Below are 18,474 nucleotides of genomic sequence, written 5' to 3' on the forward strand. Positions count from 1 at the left end.
TCCTTCTTTCTTTCGTGTCCGTCCACTTAGCAGATTTTGTGGTTCGGATGATTTGGTCTGCCAAAACTTCTGTTAGGATGCTAACTGCACTTCCAGAGTCAACCATTGCGAGCGCTCTAATTTCTCCCAGTTGTACCTCTACATTTAGTGGTTCCAGTTGATGTACCAAGTCAGACGAAATCACCGCCACGTAATCATCCGAATCGCTATCGTAGTTTGAGTCATACAACTGATCATACAGTTGTTACACTTGTTGGTAGCTTGTTATGTAACTAGCAGATTCTTCATCATCACTCTTTTCGGGAGACTGGTCAATTTGATTGACGTTCGTTTGTTGGACTTTCTGTATTTGTCCCTGTGACTTTTTCGGTTTGCGACATTTTCTTGCGAAATGGCCAATAATGCAACAATTATTGCATTTCTTACCATTCGCGGGGCAAATCTGCTTATGGTTATGACTCCAACGAAGGCCACAATTCATACAAGTGCTTGTGTATTGAAAATTCTGAGGTACAGTTGCGTATCGCGTGAAATCTCGCTTGGTTTGTTGAGCATTCTCGTTGCGATTGCGTATTTGGTGACTGTTGATTGAATTCACAGAGTTTGTGCCAACGTTTTGGATGGCTCGACTGTTTCTTTCAACAGTTCTTTTTGAGTCTCATGATCAATCATATTCAATATGAATGCATCGCGAATCAAGGTATTTTCTTCACTACCTAAGGTACAATTTTCCGCTAGTTCTATGAGACGACCATAGAAACTTTCAACAGACTCTCCTTTTTGTTGCTTACAGGAATAGAAAACAAAACGATCGTAAGTTATGTTACGAACTTTCGTGAAAGAATCCTCCATTGCCTGCCACAATTCTTTGAAAGGTTGTTTCTCTATTTGGAAGTGGGGGTGTTCACTCCTGAAAATTCGTCGTCCCTCCGTTCCAATACCCAAATACAACAACGATATCGTATTTTGCTCGCAAATTCCGCACGGCTTATCTCCACACAAAATCCCAATCTCCTCAACCTTTTTACAACGATTTTGACAGTTCAACTTCAATTGTTGATTACGGACTTTCCGATCTCTTTCCGTCGCTTGTGTATGGTTTTCTACTGGTTCTTCATAAGTTGGTTCAGGCGGGTAGGTTACTGTTGATGGAGGATCGTTTAACAGATTGTCTAATTGGATTCCCTCTTTAGCTAGTAGAGCCAGTTTCCACTGTTGTGTCCATTTGTCCCACGTCAGAGGAGGTGTTGCTTTCGGCTTTTCCCAAAATGCCTCTATGTGAAGTGGTGTCTTCTTAGAGTCCGCTGCTGGCTGCGCCATGTTATGCTCAATTGCGATGAGTGGATCCAATTGAGTTGCGAATACTTTATTACAGATCGAAGTGGCCAATTGCGCCGCAAGTGGCGAGCCAATTTTTTATATCTGAGTTATTAATATCTAGAATGGTCAATCGCGGTGCGAATGGCACTTGTCGAAATTACTGAGCTTAATTGAGAAGCGTTTTGCAAGATTTAAATTAAACTGAATTCTAGCGCTGCAAATGGGAGACTGAAATTTAAAATGATTACAAATTAAGAAATAAGGTTTGTTCTGCTCGATCACGAACAAGGAAGTAACTTTAAGATTTGTTTATAGTATGAACAAATGAATTTCCTGCATAGACAGTATGAACAGACAATACTTTACTAAAAATAAAATAGGAGGAAGTAAAGTCAACTGAAATAAGAACAGCACTTGCCCTTCAAATGGAACTAAATAACGCAATTGAACTAAATACGGACATGGATATGTGAAGGGTATCCATTGCCGTATGACAATATTGATTGCAAAATTTTTCGACCGCTATTATCAAAGAAAGACTTCCTTAATAGCAACCTTTTCTGTTAACAACAAATAACAGCTTTTGCGTTTTGGACAACATAGTTGGGCTACAATGAACCCGCATGCTTCTTGTTTTAATCTACAACCCAAGAGAACAAATTTGTCTCACTGAGTCCATTTGACTGCTTCATTATGCTCGAGAGTCAGGTGAGTTTAAACAAATTTTTGGTTCGTAAAATTTGCTATAAAATTTGTCACACCTCTTATTATGTCTTTTTTATCCGAAAAATTTAAGAGATGTAGCGTATTTCAACAAGATGAATAAAAATTCTTTTTTGTAATTGAAATCCAATCTAAGTGCTCCCGATGAAAGAAACGCAGACATGAAAGCGATCGATAAAAGTGGGGTTTTTTGCTAACCAGATGAACGATAACGAAGGTGTGTTAATTTATCATGAAAAATACAGATTGCAGAGAACGCTCGAGGGAACCTCAGACATTAGCTTTTTTGACCAATCGAATGAGCTGGCTAATTATTCGCAATTGAATTGCAAAAGTGAGGAACAAAATATTGTCTCGTTCATCTTTAGGTCTTAATTGTATAGCTAATATTGAAAACAATATAAACATCATGTCACTGTTTTCTCGTGAAAAAAAAAACGAAACATGGACTATATTTTGGAAACAATTGAGAACTTTGCTTTCTTGAAACATCCGCAACCATTTGGGTGTGAAATCAATGCGAAATAATAACGATAGTCTTTAAATGATTCACTCGATCTGAAACGAGATTGCGTACAGCTAAAACAGTTAATTGCCAAACGAAACGTACCCGCACTCATACTAATTGAAGTGACGAATTTTGAATGCTTGCCCAAGCGAAATCTACATTGGCATTCTAAAATATACGGGCATGAAGTATTTGCCTGATTTTAGGCATAAGTTGTCCTAAGGGAAAACTGGAATCCAGTCCAGTTTTGAACAGAAATGAAGCATAACTACGACTAATAATCCTGTAACCTTGAGAGAACTAGAAATTTAGTCCTTGCCGTACTTTTAGTTAATATTTTTGCGCTGATTTATGGAATGGGCGACATAGAATGAAGACATAGAATGAATGTATAATTACAAATTATTATAATTGTAATTCTTTTGTGGCCTTTATCCCACACTCTAAGGCCCTTTTTACTGTCATTGAAATACGTTTTGTGGAATTAAAGAGATAAAATTGATCAAATGTTACCAGATGAATGTGTACCATCAATGTCACAGTAGCCTCTAAAGTTCAGCAATATTTCTTCCATTTTAGGAAATGTATTATCTCTTCAACTGGACAGCCACCAGTGGAGATGACGTCACATTTCAGTTTGACCTTTTCCTAGTTAAGAAGAGGAAGCAGAAAAAGCCACTAGCTGAAGTTGAGAACGACGTGAAATCGCATTTTGCCCAGAAGAAAAATTTGGTCTGCTGGTCTGTAAGTAACTGTGGATCGACTTATACAGATAGAGTCACACCTGCAAAGGATCTAGCCAGACATTTGCCGGATAAACTGCAGCTTTTCGGAGATGCGGGATCAAAGTGCATGAAGGGGATGGATGAACATGTGGAATATCACGGCAAAACTCCGGGTGCCGTTGGATCTTTCTGAGATGGTTCACCCTGAACAAGACTGGATGTTATTTTTGCATGATCTTGCGAGAATCTTGCAAAAGGATTTAAATCTTACAAAATCTTCCAAGACGATGATAATCTTGTAGATTAGATTGTCCACAATCTTGCAAGATTCTTGCAAGATCTTACAATAATATCCGAACCCGACTGGGGTGATTTGTCAATCAAGGGGCAGCTTTTAAGTTGTTTTTTATTTGACAACTGTGACAAGGGTTCACCGGGAAGGATATTTAATTCCCAAAAATACGAAGGATGACTTTTAGAGGAGGTACTTCTCCCTGTCCACCCCTCCAATCCCTCCCCCCAAAAAAAGAGGTAAGAGTGGATGGCAATTGGTTTTAGCGGGTTAAATTGGGTAAGATGAAGGCGGAGTAACGATGGTGATGTTGATGTGATGGAGAATTTTTATGGTTTGACTCTCAAAAACGACTTCCCAAATTTTCAGAAAATACATAACATTATACTCAATGCCATTATACCTGTAGGGCAGAAAAATAGACGAAGTAGGATTTTAAAAAAAAGACGCAGTTTCGGACTGAAATAAATGTTGCAAAACCTCCAATACAGATAGCAAGAGAAATATACCTTATTGAAGCACTATTAGCTTGACTAAGGGAAGAATCAGAAGATTGAAAACTCATCTAGTTAATATTTACATAAAATGCATGTTGCGGTTAAAATCTTGTGTCTATTATACAAATAGGTACAACTATAAATTTAGAGTTACGTTTTTGCCACTAAGAATAAGGGCCCTACTCCCTCTCTGGATGTTTTCCCCACCATTGGTGCCACCACTGGAACTCCCCCACCAATTAACCAGGATGCCATTTTCGGCTTCTGTTTTGTCGACCTTGATTGCGACCTCCTCACACTCGCTGTGGGTTGCGCCCTCTGGAGGGCGAACAGTGAATTGAGTTCGGCGTCTAATTGGCTACGTTGTGAAAGCGACGTTCTGCAAGGTGGTCATTTATTACCTGGCGGACTCTTTAGCATAAAAAATATAAGTGAGATAATTTCGAGCGCAGTGAACTATATCTATCGTTTTTAAATATAAGATTAGTTCTTTTGGCCTTGCTTTGCAGTCGATGGCCGTGCCTCATTGGCTCGTGGGAATTGATCGTAAACTACACAACCTAACATGGGATTATGTTTAAGTATGATAAAACACGCTTGTAATAACGACTGCTTATTTTTAATCAGATTTTTATAAAGGATTAATGGAAATAGACTAAAGATATGATTGCAATAGCTATTTTGGAACATTGGTATTGTGGCATTGAGTATAATGTCACCTATGCTAAACTATCACAACTGCACTTGAGATCAAATAACAGCTTAATTATGATAAAGCACGCTTCAAATACTGACTAATAATATATTAATAATAATTTTTTGTTCATTTTCTGTTATCGAGCAACACAAAAGAAGTTTATTTACTGTACACAAAAATATGTACAATGAAGTTCAACAGAAAAAAGAGAACACCATTAGATCATCAGTTGATCCGTTTTCAGGTGCCTCACAATGTAGGAATATCAAAGAACTGTTGATTACAAACCGAAAGAAAATTACTATAGTAATTGAACTATAACTACCAATTTGTAATGGTATTATTGAACCAAAAGATCAAATAGGGTTAATAGGTTATTTTAGCATAGGTCAATTTTGCAGTGGGTAAAGTATCCATTTTTCAAACATTGTGATCTCCAACTTTGATTTAATCCCACGTTCACTTTTGATAGTTTCATAGCAAGTCTCACGAGACGCAGATGCAAAGCGATGGCACAAGAAGCACAGCCCGACGAACTTATCTCTGCGTTACAACTTGGTAGATTCTGCTTTACTGCGCACAGAATTATCTCAGATAATAAAACGCTAAGAAAACCAATTAGATGATTTTGACAATGAAATACATTTGGGTAAGATAAGAGAATCATTGAGGTGATGAGGGCAATTTTTAATCTCCACTCCTAAAATAATTCCCCAGATTATGAGTTATTTCTCTCCAAGAAACATCGGCCATCTGGTTGCATAAAATTATCCGAGCTGAATCTTGCTCATTTTTATCATTTGTAATCTCCTCTAAATATATCAATTGTTTCACCCTACATACCAGTTCCTCCTGTGATTTTTTTAAAAAAAATTGATCCACTTTGTCCAGAAGCGCAAAAACATTGACGTAAGAATTGTTCGGCATGTTCTGTTTTCCGCGTAAAAATTAGTCGCTGTGTTCAGTTTGTTCGGTGTGTTTGGTTTTTTTGGTTTGAAACGTAAGGTAATTGCTGGTATTTTCTGTCTCTGCTTTGATTAAGTAGATACGAGATAGAGGTAAAATACTGGATTTCAGTCGAGTCAAGGAATTAATCGAATGAAACCGAACTTGGTATGCAAGTTCCCCTATATAGGGGGACACCAAAATACTAAAAAGTTTTGTTTTAGCTTCAGTAGAAAAAAGTCAGAATCTCATTTGTCATTAGTTGCAGATGAGCGAATATCATTTTTTCAAAAATAGGGGCCTGGATCGAAGTGAATGAATTTTTCAACTACAGCCAAACTTTCAACAGAATACCGTATGTTATAAGCCGATCATGCCAACGGTTTCTTACGTGTGAAACCAAACATACCTAATCTATGAGAAGGAACATAGCAAATCTAAGAGACCTTCTATACCGACATTTATATTACGTTTAAAACCAAAAATACGCACCTAAGAAACCTAACATACAAACATACGGACAGTTTGCTATGCTTCAAAACCGAATATACAGAAGAAACAAAGACATGCCGAAGACGTTCTATATCGTTCTATAGCAGGCGTGCAAAATATTCAGGATGAAAAAGACTTGTTCACAATTTTTCAGGTCATTCCGTCTGTCAAAGTTTCGTCACATGATTAAATTGCCATTGGTGTATTATGTTTAACTATAGTTAAAAGAGTATATATCAGCGACGTTTTCCCTAAAATTTATTGACAAATGGTCGCCTATGTTTAAACTTATGTTAAATTTATCAAAAGCCCATCACTTATCTCAGAAAGTTCCAAACTACAGGCACTTATATGACAGGAGCTCGAATGAACATTGAAAACTGTCTCTTTTACTTGTCATTTGAAAACGCAAACTGTACAGATTATGTGACAGAGAAGTTCAGCAACCCTCTCATCAGTTACGCAATTCCAATCGTCAATGGATTCAAAAAGAGCTACGAAAAACGCTTGCCAGGTAATCAGATCTATTTTTTCATTCCTTTTATACAAATCTTTCTGTTTAATAGATTTCCTGGATAATTTCTGCACACTCGGTAGTCATAGTCATTTTTGTCAATCGATAGGTCATGGAACGTCAAATAGGTAAATTTCGTTTCGATGGTATCTTGATTAACACAAAAGGCCATAAAAAGGTACTCAGGTAACATGAAAAGTACCAGGTATGGTACTTCCCAGGTTTAGGTGCGCGACCCTAGACTGCTCTGATCAGACCATTTGGTTCGCACACTAGTGGCGAGGTGCAACCCAAAATGCATGGCCTGGGAAACGCTTGAGTCGCACTACGTTCTGATCAGAGCGCGAAGTCTGGGAAATGGTCTGGACAATGGTCGCACTACGGACTGATCAGAGGGAAAAGTCGCACTATAGCCTGATCATAGGTCGCACGAAAGTCTGGACAATGGTCGCAGTACGATCGGATCAGAGACCAAAGTCTGGACATAATTTGCCCCTAAATCTAACCAGAGAGCATAAACCGACCATATTTATTGGACTGCAGTTTTTTATCACTGTTTTTGATTTCTCGAAAGAAAAGTTGCAGGTACTTCAAAATGAATTTCTGTTTATACTTTTATCAATTAGTTATTCCCAAACCTTAACAAGATATACTAAATTATTAAATTTTAAGTCGAGTAACGTATAGGTTTGAATGGAATAATTTAAACAATTAACAACGGATTATAACATCTATTCAGGAATGTTCTGATCAGAGGGAGCGTTAGTCGCACTAAAGTCGCACTAAAGTCGCACAAAATTTTGGGTCACACCAGATTCGCACGAAATATTTGGGTCGCACGATCGTCTGATCACAGGTCTTTTGGGTCGCACAATTTCTTGGGTCGCACTATGATCTGATCAGAGGGCTTTGGGTGGCACAATAATCTGATAAGAGGGCAAAGTCTGGAAACTGGTCTGATCAGAGCGGTCTAGTTTAGCGCACCTAAACGTGGGTTTATTTACCACGGGAGGAAACAAATATGGTTCATCAAAGCCAATCAAAAACCCTTTGTATTCGATGTTCATAGGGAAACTTACGTGCCATAGAAAGTTCAATATATGATGCTTACTACCAACCCATAGCATGAACATAAATAGATTTTCGTTGTTTTGATGTTCCATACATTGTACTTTTTATGTTACGTAAGATTGGTCAACCCGGAGTGCCAACGATTTTTCACATTGATACTTTTTTAACATCTAACAAGTTTATCTAATTGTAATAATTGGAGAAACCCAGATACAGAAAAAATTTGTTTGATTACTATCACTCCCATGTCTTCAACATACGTCTGATTAGTCTGCCAATTTTGTCTGCTATACCCGGGTTAACCAAAAGTTGTAATCTTAGAACGTTCTTTTTATGGATCATTGATGTCATTGGAAAACAATTCTACGAAGTTGGTAGGGTTAAAACTTTTTCATGGAAGGATGTTCTATGATAACAGCAATTCCACAAAAAACCAAAAATACTATATTTTAACGCTGTTGCGTACTAATTTTTTGAAACACATTATTTGTTTTTTTAGCCCTCTTCGTAACTTTTTCAATTATGAGGCCGACCCGGGTAATGAAGACGAAGAAGTACAAAAATTTCGTCTTGTTTTATATCCCTCCTTCTGATTTTTTCATAATTAACAATTTTCTGCATGTTCTTACAGTTTTAGTCAGCTTGGAGTTTTCTGGAGTAGATCAAAGGTAATTAATATCAGTAATTTGTTTATCATCTTACAAATTCATCCAAATATTGCATATATATATATATATATATATATATATATATATATATATATATATATATATATTTGTTTCTGTGTGTATGTGTGGAGTTTTATGTAGCTTGTTAGAGTAAAAAAAAGTGTGTTTTAAATTTCTCTTATGCCTTGCGAAAACTTGTGCAAAAACACTTCATGCTAAATATGGGACAAAAAGTTAGATGACCATTTGATTCATTTTAATTCTAATTTACTCATTGCATTCATTTTCATTCTTAAATCTGCGTTGTTGAGTATTAACTATGGCATGACAATATTTGTCCGACGAAAGAACTTCAGAATTTGTTGTTTTAATATTTACAAATCTAATGAATCTACAAAAGTGAATACTAATTAGCTGAAAAATTCAGTTTTCATGCAACTAAGTCTTTTTGTTCCAAAAAAACTATTAGTACACAAATATGAGCTTATTTGATAAAATTTTACAGTCTGATACGATGCAATAAACCTAAGATGTTTCATTTTTGCGCACAATTCAGGAAACAGTTCCGATAGTTTTTATCATCAATCGTCAAGCTTTGCTTTTAGTGTGTTAATCCCTCCATTCCAAAAAGTTCCAAAAAGGAAATTCACTTCCTGCCAGCTAGACTGACTAGTACTAATTTATTTTTGGGCAGGCAGGATTTAGGAACAAAGACGCGATATACCAAAAAGAGCACAAGTGGTTGAAGAGATCCTGAATAAACAGCATCGAGCAAAAATTCTTGAAAGGCAGAAAATCAAAATAAACCTAAGCCCAGTTCCGTCAGTGTGTAGATAATAAGCTAAAAAAAACGTTAGTTCCTTGAAAAATACACACCAAATTGGCATAAAATGAGGGCTGACTTTGTCGCAGAAACTAAGTTTCACGGCACTTTATAGCGTTCTTGTATTTCGCCTTGTTGTTATTGAGAGAACAAGAAATTCGGACATGGCAGTCAAGCAGAGAAACAGAGATTTAGAAAACGGAGTTTTAGTCCAAAATACTCTTCTGCGCAATTGAACAAAAAACTCCAAATTTATGATATTACAAGAAAATGTCAGAAGAGTGTGTGTTGACCTTAGTCAATTTAAAATGTTAAGTGTTTTCAATTTTTAGATCAGAAAGTTTCATGTAACAAAATGCAGAAATCTATTCAATGTAAATATAAAGGCAACACCAAATTTTGATTCGCAACTGGTCTCGGCTTCACTGACTTTCCACCCTAATACTATAAGGGTTGCCAAAGAGTCATTCGAAATTCCTTTCTCGTATTTTAATTGTCATTATGGTGAACAGACAAAACAGTCCCAGACAGAACAGTCCCAGACAAAAGAGTCCTAAATTGCAAAATAGTCCCAGACAAAACAGTCCCAGACAAAATAGTCCGAAGAAAACAGACAAAACAGTCCCAGACAAAACAGTCCCGCTCAAAGCGCTCGTAATTCAGATCAAAAAGAAAGTGCAGCTTTGATCTTCAAAGAAAGCTTTGAAGTCGGAAAATCAAAATCACCGTGGCGCAGTAGTTAGTGCTCTGGGCTCACATTCGGAGGTCGCTGGTTCGAGCCCGAGTGGGGAAAAATATTTTCGCAAAAATCAAAAATTGAGGTTAAATAAGATCGAAAATTGGGAAAAACTGGGAAAAGTGTTAAAATCGGGAGAGCCCGGGCATGGGTTGTCGTGAGAGAAGGGAAAATGAAAAGCTAGTTCATGATCGACATTTTGCAATAATCAGATCGCTTCTAGCGTTACTTTTAAACTTAAAAAATTTTGGTAGAAAATGAATGAATTGAATCACAGAAAATAAAGGATCACAATGAGAAAACAACAACTGTTAGAGTTTGATATTATAACTGCAGCCTCTCAAGAAGTCAATCATATTCTGATGCTGGTACTTATGAACAAGTTCTTGTAAATTTGCATCAATTTTTGCGTAATTTGCTTTCTTTGGCCTCTTTACTTGCTGGCCAGCTGTTATCTTCTCTACCATTATTTCTGCATTTTTTTGTTCATCCTTGAATTTCTCAATCAGTTTGGGCAGTGAAGTCTCCACACGTTCTGGCCAAGGTGAAAGAAACAAAATTGAATTTGAATGTTTTCATTCCACTGAAGGAATGCGTTCCGAACTGCAATTTCAAAATCGATTGTTACTCGTTTTGTTGATGTTTCCGGAAGAGAACAGAGTAGTTTTCGATAGCTCTCTTCTTTTTTATCAGGAAGAAGAGCATACACGAGAGGCAAGTTGACGCCATCAACCAAAGCGTGAATTGTGTAGACCTGAAAAAAGACGTTTGGAGCAGTTGAGAATGTCCCATCGCAGAACCAGTCCTCCGATTGCTCGAGCAAGTCAATGGCTGGCAGAGTTGCAAAAACAATAATCCTTTTTTCATCTTGGGGCCCTGAATCGTAATACATGAATTTCTCACCACTATGTGCCATTTGTAATAACTCGGGAATCTCAAATCCTCTCAGCGACGAGGGCTCACTCATTTGTGGACGATTTTGTTGGCGCGTTCTGTTAACTGTCCTTTGGTTTGAGTGGTAAGCTGGAATGTTGGCTGCTGTTTCTCTGTTGATGTCTTTTTGGGCGGCAAATATTGTCTGGCGGGGAGTCTCGTCAGCCATTGCTGCTCTGTCTTTCAACGCTGAGCGGAATTTCCTCTTTTCAATATCTGCTGGATCAGGTAAATGGCTATGGGCTGTGATAACTTCGATTTGGTCATTGCGTAGCCTGACTCTGCCATTGCATTTTGTAATACAGCAGCGCCAAGAGGATGCGCCATCTGTAAGTTGTCGGTGCCTTATATAGCCATAGCCTTCAAAGACGAGCAATTCCGATTTTTTGTTTGTCTGAATGAATTCCATATTAACAATTTGCGTCAGAATTATGACGCCAAACATCGTGAGGAACTCATTTATATGCTGCACAATTAAAACCAAACCTGTCATTGAGCTCAACAACTAGTTTTGCGTCCACTTTTAATATGTCGATAATTTGATTCGGATTAGCTTAATCGTTGAATTAACTTTCGTTAATTAATGCGTTGAGTCAAAATCTGTAAAAATTTGGGACTATTTTGTCTGGGACTGTTTTGTCTGCTTTTTGGGACTGTTTTGTCTGGGACTGTTTTGTCTGGGACTATTTTGCAATTTAGGACTATTTTGTCTGGGACTGTTTTGTCTGGGACTGTTTTGTCCGGACACGGTCATTATAGCTAGTAAGCATTTTGACCCAGAATAATGCTAAATTCCACTAAGTTGAAGCTTTCAATGTTACAAACACTCAAGTGTTTGAAACTTAGCTTCAGTTTCCTGATGTTTCAACATCTGTTTCCCCCTGAGAATGTGGGATGCGAGTAAAAAGATATTTGAGTAAGAGGATAAATTCAGAACAATGTTTTTCAATAACTGAGCATTTAAAATATTGTAAATACCAAAAGCTGCCAAGCAGTGATTGTAGTTTATTGGCTGTGTTTCCTTCTGGCTCGAAGTAGCATTACAATCCAATGGCTTAAAGAATTATTTACGGTTTACATTTTTTGCCATCAACTTCATTTTGTTCCCGTGGAGTTGTGAAGATGCTTCCGAAATAAAATTCTTTTGGATAACCACTAGAGGACAAAGAACTGGTCTTTTCTAACGGACTTCATCTATTTTTGAGAACCTTTTTCAAGTTCAAGGTAGAGGTGAAGAGGTAATTTTTAATTTTTGTGACGCACCAGACCGCAAAATGCCCTCATTTTTGTAGTGCTTTCAAAAACTAATCAGATAGATTATTGTTGTTGACCAAAGGTTTTGCATCTTGCATTCGAACCAGGTCTTCTTTGCGCAACGCCTTCAGCTCGACCTCCACAATGTTTTAAGTAAGGCATAGTTTACGTTCTAAGAGTGTCCATATTTCACTGTAACGGATCATCCCTTACTGGCTGTAATGTTCATGGTAAATGCAGAATAGAAGTTCGCTATGTACATGCTAAGTTCAGAATTGGACTCTGAATTTTATCATTAAATGGCTAATAAGTGCCATGATCAGAACTCTGGTCATGGAAAAAACCATAATGAAAATTCCATGCTTCAGTACTGAATTATTATGGCACTCAGATCCGTGAACAGATCTATGAACTTTACTATCTGATGTATATATGATGAATATAAGAATGGCATAACATTACTCAAAGCTCAATTATTACAAATAACTATTCGTTCTGCTTTGTTGAAAAAGTAATTGCGTCGCCTAATTACGAATCCTGCAAATTTTAACAAAATGCAAATCTTACTATTAAGCTAAAAAGAAACAGATATTGGAAAATTATTTTTGAACAAATTAAGCTCTATAATTTTTTGTCTATGGAGAGTTTCATTGTTTAATAATTGTTAAGTTTTTTTCGAGCAAACATAATATATCTTGCTTTGTGAAATTCTGAAGTTTCAAGTTGACTTCAATTCTTTACCTTTCACCTCTATTGAGACTCCAATGGCCGGGTTAAATTTGGATTCCTGTTAAACCTTTGCTTTCAACCTTGATCAAAAATATCAGCAAAACTAAACGTCAATTCAGGCTCTTCAATTTTATGTACCTCAAAACTTCCAATCACAATTTCAGATTGCAAAAATTAGATAAATTAGAAAATTTCCACGTTAAGAATACACAGTGTTTTAATGCTCAGGTGATATTGCGACAATAAACAACTCATTTCGATTCAACAGTCGAAAAATTTAAGTTTCGATCAGCTTGTCTTCTGGTAGTTTTTCATGTTCCTTTATGTTCTGACTTTTCTGTTGCATATCAAATCTCAACTGTTGATTGGAGGAAGTTAGCTATGTTGACAGAACTCCAAAACGTACACTGCTCGTGCAAATTTGACAACAGAGATTGCTTTTTAACCACATACAATATCCAAATCCATGTCATTTCATTATAAAATTGACATCATCCTGTGTTTGTATTTTTTTACGACGCACAAAAAACTTAGGAAAAAAATAGGTTGACATATGCAAATCACGGTTTGAGCTCATTGAGTTGATTTTTTATTTCGTCTCTAAAGTTTTTTTCCCTAATAATCATGGAAAAATTAGTAAATCTTTTTCTTCACAGCAGGCAAATAAAACACATCAGTTTTAATTAGTGCTAAAGTACTTGGTGTTAATTGTGTTTGGTCATGAAAAAAAACAGGAAAAAAACAGGTCCTATTGAGTTTGTGTAGTTGTATTTTGTCATTCACAGCTATATATTTTCAAAACAGACAGCAAAAATACGTGGAAAACTTTGAAGGTTGTGAAAATGAATGAAAAGTTGTCTTCTAAACTTTCGGAAATCTCTGCTTTTAGGGAAATAATGTCTTCAAGAAATACTCTAAAAACATTAATTTGAACACATAAGTTCGAAAGCAATCAAATAGTTTTTTTCACAAGAAAAATGATTGATCTATTCAAGGGGGATATAAATATTTCTATACCATTCAATATTTAACTTTAGTCATGCATTGTCTAAATCTGAGACGGGAGAAAGACTCTTTGACAAAAATTTGATCTCATGTAATAGTTACGAACAATATAATACATTCAACTTGTCGGCGTACTTAGAGAAAAACGTTTGAATGAATTTTAAGTCACCCTTTTAAGAGTCAGCGGACAATCAGTTTCGCCGTGATTAATTTATTGTTTCATTAACTATAATATTACCTATGATATTACCGTAAAAATGCCATAATTAAGTTTTGCGTCACACTTTGGTCTGGTACTAATTTACTTATCAATACAGGTTCCTTCATATTCTTGAACGACTTCAAAAGCGGAAAAGAACTGAGCGATTATTTACAATATCTGAGGGGGAATTGGACTGCTTTCATGGAGTACCATAAATGGAGACAATACTACACTGTTCATGATTTATACGAAGCACAAGATGAACTTCATTGCGATATTTGCAGGAGACTAAAACAAGAGAAAGATGACGGATACAAGAAAAATTATATCATACCTGATGTGCGTGAATTCTACGCAAAAATGCAAACTTGCATACCCAAGGAACGAAAACATTGAACAAATAAACTTATGAACAAATTATTTCATAATTGATTGGAAACTTATACGCACCTAGGCCGAGGACTCTACCGAACGGGGAAAAGATTGTAAATAATTGGGACATTTCATTTATTTTCCTGTGTAAATTTACGTAATAAAAATCGCAAATGTTGTACAACTCAGAAAAAGTAAAACTGTTTATTAAATTGTTTTTTTTATACTTTGAGTTTACGTAACTGGTCCAAAAAGATCGCACACAGTAGTAGAACTAAACGGTACCAAACATATTTTTGCCCATTTTTCGCGCAAAGCTTGAACCAGGGTCGAGATCTTGACTCACGAAACATAACACAAAAAAACTGTAACTCGTTTTTTCTGTTGAAAGCACTATCTGTGATCCCCTCCACCAAATATTATTAAAGTTTGATCTTTTTAACCAAAATTTAAAATCAATATTTAACTTTCAGTGGAGACTTTTTAAAGGCTGAAGGGTTGTACAACAAGTAAGTGCGCTTCTTAAATGTTATTGTTCTATTATCCCCAGACATTTGAGAAATTTTATTGTGTAAGATCTTACAAACTTCTTACAAAATGGTCTTATAGGTACTTAAACGATAAAAATTCAAACGTACGTAAACTTTTATCGTATAAGATCTGATAAGAAACTTATCAAATTTTGTAACATAACAATTCAGCTAAATTGAATTATTATCTTATAAAATTTGATAAGTATCTAATCAGATCTTACACGATGAAAGTTCACGTAGGGCAGAATTTTTTTATCGTGTGAGACCAGATAAGACCTTACACAACAAAGATTTTGGATCAACATCTTATCAGATCTTGCACGATAAAAATTCCAGAATCACTGGGGATGTGATGAATTGAATAATGATGATTATCATTTTGGAGATTACAGATATTCTATTCCAAAATTCTCTTTTTATCTTCAAAGAATCCTGGTCATTGTTCTTCACATTGTGCGTCAACATTCCAACATCTACTCAATACTATCGAGCAAATTCAATTCAAAAATCAGATATCGAAGCTTCCTTGTTTCTTCCACCTGCATATTCCTTAATTAAACAAACATTCGCCTAGGTGATATAATCGAGCTCTCAGCTCATTGTTGAAAAATATTCTCCTAAAATGAAAAATATTGGCAAGCTGTTCTTTTTTTAGCTAAATGCATTCTTGCATTCAATTTGTAGTATGAAGCCAGTTCAAATGGTGCATAGGATCTCATCTGTTTTTTCCGAGCGTCAAAAATGCTTTAAGTGCCTCTTTTAAAAATCACACGAAATTTTGTCGGCTAAAATTTATGAGACCATGATCCCGGGTCACCGATCATAGAACTTTCTTTGATTTTGTCTTACGTCATATATGATTCCTAGTAATCATACTAGGTCATATATGTTTCCTAGTAATCATACTAGGTCATATATGATTGAGGTAATATGCAATAAATTTGTTTGAACATTTCTTATAAAAGAAGAATTTATGTGTATAAAATGACTTCACTCAATATAAAAACGTTAATTATCTATTCGCACTAACCCTTTTGTTTATTGCCCAATTTTGCAAATCATATTGTACTTTAGAGTCGATTGCCGGATCACAGAGTGATGCCGGGGAATCACATAGATGATATCTTACCGAATAAAAATGAAAGAAAAAAAACAAAAATAGTAAAAAACATAGGAAAATAGATGTATGATGCTAGGTAATCAAAATAGGATCATATGTGATTTCTTGGTAATCATAAAAAGATCAAATATGATTTCATGGGTTTAATACAAAGATCGTACTAAGAAATCAACTATAGACAGTATGAAATCATGTATGATCCTTGTATGAAATCAAAAAAAATTCAACCCGGGATAGCCTACTTCTTTTGCTTTACATTTTTCTACAAGTAATTGGAAAAATTCACCGAAATCAACAAGATGACCGAGATCGTTTTCTTCAGAGCTTTGAGAGCTATAGTAAATGGGGCCCAAATGACTGCCCAGATGGGGCCCAAAAGGAGGAATGTTCTGCCTGCTTCGTTAACTGGCTTCGGAGAGCTCTCTACGTTTCACATAAACTCATCATCGGTGACCGCGAATTTTACTGCATCAGATTTTCCGGGAACATTTAGACGGCTCCGATGCCGGCCGTGAAACTATAGGAGAATCGAGTTTGAGCAAACATAAAACCCTTTCGTTGAATGAAAAAAACTCAGAGATAAAATATTGCCATCATATTTCTGTTTTCTGCTCTTGCAATCAGATGTACAATATCAGCTCTTTCAATCACTCCGGGCTGCCCAGTGCAATTTCAACAGACAGAAGCATTTTATATTCTTGTTCCAGTTATATCTTTGAGGTAAAAAAGATTATGCCCGCGCTGAGAGCATATCCAGCTAGTCTATCGAGCGACTCTTCGGATAGTGGACCATCTGGGCGCCTTCCTGTCAAATGTCACCTTAATTCCATGCATTCCGACATTCAGATCTATTCCAAATCCGTTTTATTGTAGTTTTCGCTTATGTCCGCCTCTTTTAGACTCTCCTAGATAATGTTTGTTGAAGGCGAAATTCTTTTCACTTTCAACTTTGTCCTATTAGCAATTACAACTCTCATCAAGTATTCTGTCCAATGTTTCACGTTGTTTGAAATTAATTTGATTGGGGCAAAATCTTCAAACTGCTATTCGTTTTTTAAATATTAAAAAAAATTAAATATTTTTTGTCTGTCTGGAGGTTCACGGTTTGTAGTATTAGTTTATGTAAAAGGTAAAAGGACACTCTGAGCGCGCGAGACTTTCTACTTATTGATATATTTCATCTATGCGAACCGCAGCCTCAAGTGGTATCTTTTTTGCAAATAATCATAAGTCCCGGATAGATTTGGAGCTTATGCATTTGGGAAGTTTGGCTCAGAGATCTCAGTGATGGTTTCCGTTCGTAGCTCAGGTTTCCGTTAGTTGCACTAATTGCATATTTATTTGAAACCCCGTAACAATATTACCCTAGTTGAGAAATATTCAGTTAGAAAACGTAAGAAATCGTCGGTATCGTCGTTTTTTTAGCCAAAAACAACGAAAGCCCTTATGATTTTTTCGTCGGTATCGTCGTTTTTGTCGTTATTAAACGTACGAAAGAATCGGTATCGTCCAAACATTCATCCAAACATGGATTGATCATTAAAGTGCAGCTATAAGAAACTAATGCCCCCAAAAGTATAAATAAAAGATTGTGATATAAATTATACAATTAATGCAATTAAAAAAATTATCCAGCTGAACCACATTTTTGACTTAATTGCCTACCAAATGAGGAAAAAATAACCTCACATTTTAATTTAAAAAATTGATGCAGTAATATTGAAAATTTTAAAAATTCAAACCACTAAACGAGTTAAATAGTACCACATCAGAGTGCCGCTGAGATCTGCACTAATAAGGCTGCAAATCCAGACAAACGGCAAAATCAAATATAAACCACAAGCATTATTTACAAGCAATTTGACATCCATTTATAACAATTTCAAAAAATAATTACTAACAAAGACCAAAAAACATCAGATAAGCCATAAACTAACCAAATTAAATTGTACTGCATTAAAAAAGATATTGGAGTTGTCCCTAATTCATACTGAGTAACAACTAGAAAAAAGAAAAAGTGTCAAGTTATGGAACAAGTTTTTTTAAAAAAAGAAACTTTTCAAAGTCATGAAAACGATTACTAACAACTGAATACAATATATGGGATCAATTAAAACTCCATAGGGAGCCACTAAGACTTCATAAGCCAGACGTCACTGTCCGGTGACATCATTTTCCAAAATATAATTTACGACTTTAAAAAAAGATACCGAAAAAAACTTAATGTTGCGAAACTAAATAGTGTAGCAAAAAAACGTTGTATAAAAAGTCGTTAAAACCATTATTAGATGCCTTCAACTGCGTCTCTTTTCAAC

At 35.9% G+C, this 18,474-nt stretch overlaps 1 protein-coding gene across 4 annotated transcripts in view; it reads left to right on the plus strand.

Moving 5' to 3' along the window:
- Window positions 1-14,721, plus strand: part of LOC142351068 (4-galactosyl-N-acetylglucosaminide 3-alpha-L-fucosyltransferase 9-like) — a 31,328-nt gene extending 16,607 nt beyond the window's left edge. For all 4 annotated transcript variants that reach the window (XM_075403148.1, XM_075403147.1, XM_075403149.1 and 1 more), the window contains exons 4-6: window positions 3,131-3,449; window positions 6,543-6,713; window positions 14,250-14,721. In XM_075403148.1, the coding sequence (XP_075259263.1) occupies window positions 3,131-3,449; window positions 6,543-6,713; window positions 14,250-14,530 (771 nt within the window). In that variant the 3' untranslated portion in view covers window positions 14,531-14,721. The remainder of the gene's footprint in view (window positions 1-3,130; window positions 3,450-6,542; window positions 6,714-14,249) is intronic.
- Window positions 14,722-18,474: the final 3,753 nt, after the last annotated feature.

Source organism: Convolutriloba macropyga, chromosome 12, assembly GCF_964194025.1.
Source record: "Convolutriloba macropyga chromosome 12, txConMacr16.3, whole genome shotgun sequence".
Taxonomy (NCBI): Eukaryota; Metazoa; Xenacoelomorpha; order Acoela; family Convolutidae; genus Convolutriloba; species Convolutriloba macropyga.